Source organism: Plasmodium reichenowi, chromosome 2 (assembly GCF_001601855.1).
Source record: "Plasmodium reichenowi strain SY57 chromosome 2, whole genome shotgun sequence".
Classification (NCBI taxonomy): domain Eukaryota; phylum Apicomplexa; class Aconoidasida; order Haemosporida; family Plasmodiidae; genus Plasmodium; species Plasmodium reichenowi.
In genome coordinates, this window is record NC_033647.1 from 229115 (window position 1) to 231027 (window position 1913).

General features: G+C 16.5%; 1 protein-coding gene across 1 annotated transcript in view; it reads right to left on the reverse strand.

Moving 5' to 3' along the window:
- The window catches only part of PRSY57_0206900 (serine repeat antigen 1), a gene marked incomplete at both ends in the record, with an annotated part of 3947 nt that extends 3026 nt beyond the window's left edge, over positions 1 to 921 (reverse strand). The window contains 2 exons of the mRNA XM_012905505.2: positions 80 to 748; positions 888 to 921. Coding sequence (XP_012760959.2) covers positions 80 to 748; positions 888 to 921 — 703 coding nt within the window. The remainder of the gene's footprint in view (positions 1 to 79; positions 749 to 887) is intronic.
- Between the last annotated feature and the right edge of the window lie 992 nt (positions 922 to 1913).

Consider the following 1913-nt stretch of genomic DNA (forward strand, 5'->3'; position numbering starts at 1 on the left):
TTCTGCTTCTTGATTTTGAAATGAATTATCTATTATTTTATTTTTTTCTCTTTTGGATTTTTTTTTTTCATGTGTATACTTGTAACTCCTGTTTCATATACTTTCCATTTAAGTGTCAAAACATTATCTTTAAAATATACTACAAATTTAAAAGTTTTATTTTCTGTACATATATTATATAATCTATCCTTATCAAGAGTATCTCTTGATACACCAACATTAAAATTAGTATTCATTAAAGTATCATCAGAGATACTTAATTCTGTAGTTGTATCTTTGAATTTTATTGAATCACTAAATTCATCCAATTCGTATTTTAATTCAATGTTATTATATTTTGTTTCAACATCAATATATATATGTGGAACAAGAAATATTGACAAATTTACATTACATGGTCCAGTAATTTTTACACCTTTATTTTCTTTTAACAAAACAGATTTTATTTGATTATTATTTTGTTTATTTATTGATGAAGTATTAGATGAATCACTATTACTCATAATATCTTTAGGTCTTATTTCTTTCTTTTTTTTTTTTTTTTTAGACGTAAGTTTATTGGGTGACCATTCTTTGGTATCACTTGAAAGACTAACATATATGTTACTATCCAAATTAGGAATAGAAGATAAATCTATATTTGATATATTATTATGCCTAGTGCCTAAAATTGATTTACCTGAAATATTATTATTATCATCATCTTCCCCCCCACTTGTACGAATTACATTTATGATAAATATAACACCTACAAAGTTAATATATATATATATATATATATATATATATATATATATTTATATTTATATTTTTTATTTCCATAAAATGATATATATTTTTTTTTCATTTGAATGTTGTTATTTTATGTATTTTATTTTTATCTTTACATATTATATACACATAAGGTATAAAAAACTTCATTTTGCCTTATCAAATTAATATTTGTTCCGATCCTTTTATTCAACTTTTTTTTTTTTTTTTTTTTCTTTGTATACTATACTTTTTACACTATATGTAATTTTTTCCCCTTTTTTAAACAACACGTTTCTATTTAATTTCATCATAATTTTCTATTCTCATTTGTATAACAATATAAATATATTAAGTAAAATGAAATATTTAAAAAGAAAAAAGATAACATTTTTTTTTCTTTTTTCTTTTTTTTTCTTATTTTTATTTTTATTTTTATTCTTATTCTTTTTTCTTTTCCTTTCTTTTTTTTTCTTTTTTTTTTTTAAGAACAATAAATACTTAGCTAAAAATATATTATTAATTTAAAATCTTGAAAAGTGCATTATCATTTTGTAACGGAAATAATTTTGAATGAAATAAAAAAAAATAATAATTTAATTTTTTAAAATTAAAATTTTTTATATTTATTAAGTTAAAATATATATATATATATACATATATATATATATATATATAAAATATAAATATTATATAAATATTTATATATATATTTCATATTGTACACCTTTTGTCTTTTTCAAAAATATAGGACTATATTCATTTTTTTTTTTTTTTGTACTTTTTAAATATATATATGTTTTTTATTTTTCAATTATTATTATTTTATAAAATTGTGTAGTTCCGAGTTTTTTAAAATTAATTTTTTTTTTTTTTTTTTTTTTTTTAAATATTATAATATTTCACTGTAAATTTATTATATATATATATAATATATGTGTTTAAATGATGATACATAATAATTTATTATAAATATTGTGAATTTTTAATTTCTTAATGAATTATATTTACATATTTAATTTATTTTAATATATAATTATATATGACATGTTATTATCATTACATTATATTTTTAATACTTCTTAATTCGAAATATATTATTCATATTAGTATGTCCATTATTTATGTGGTTATTACATATATATATATATATATTTTTTTTT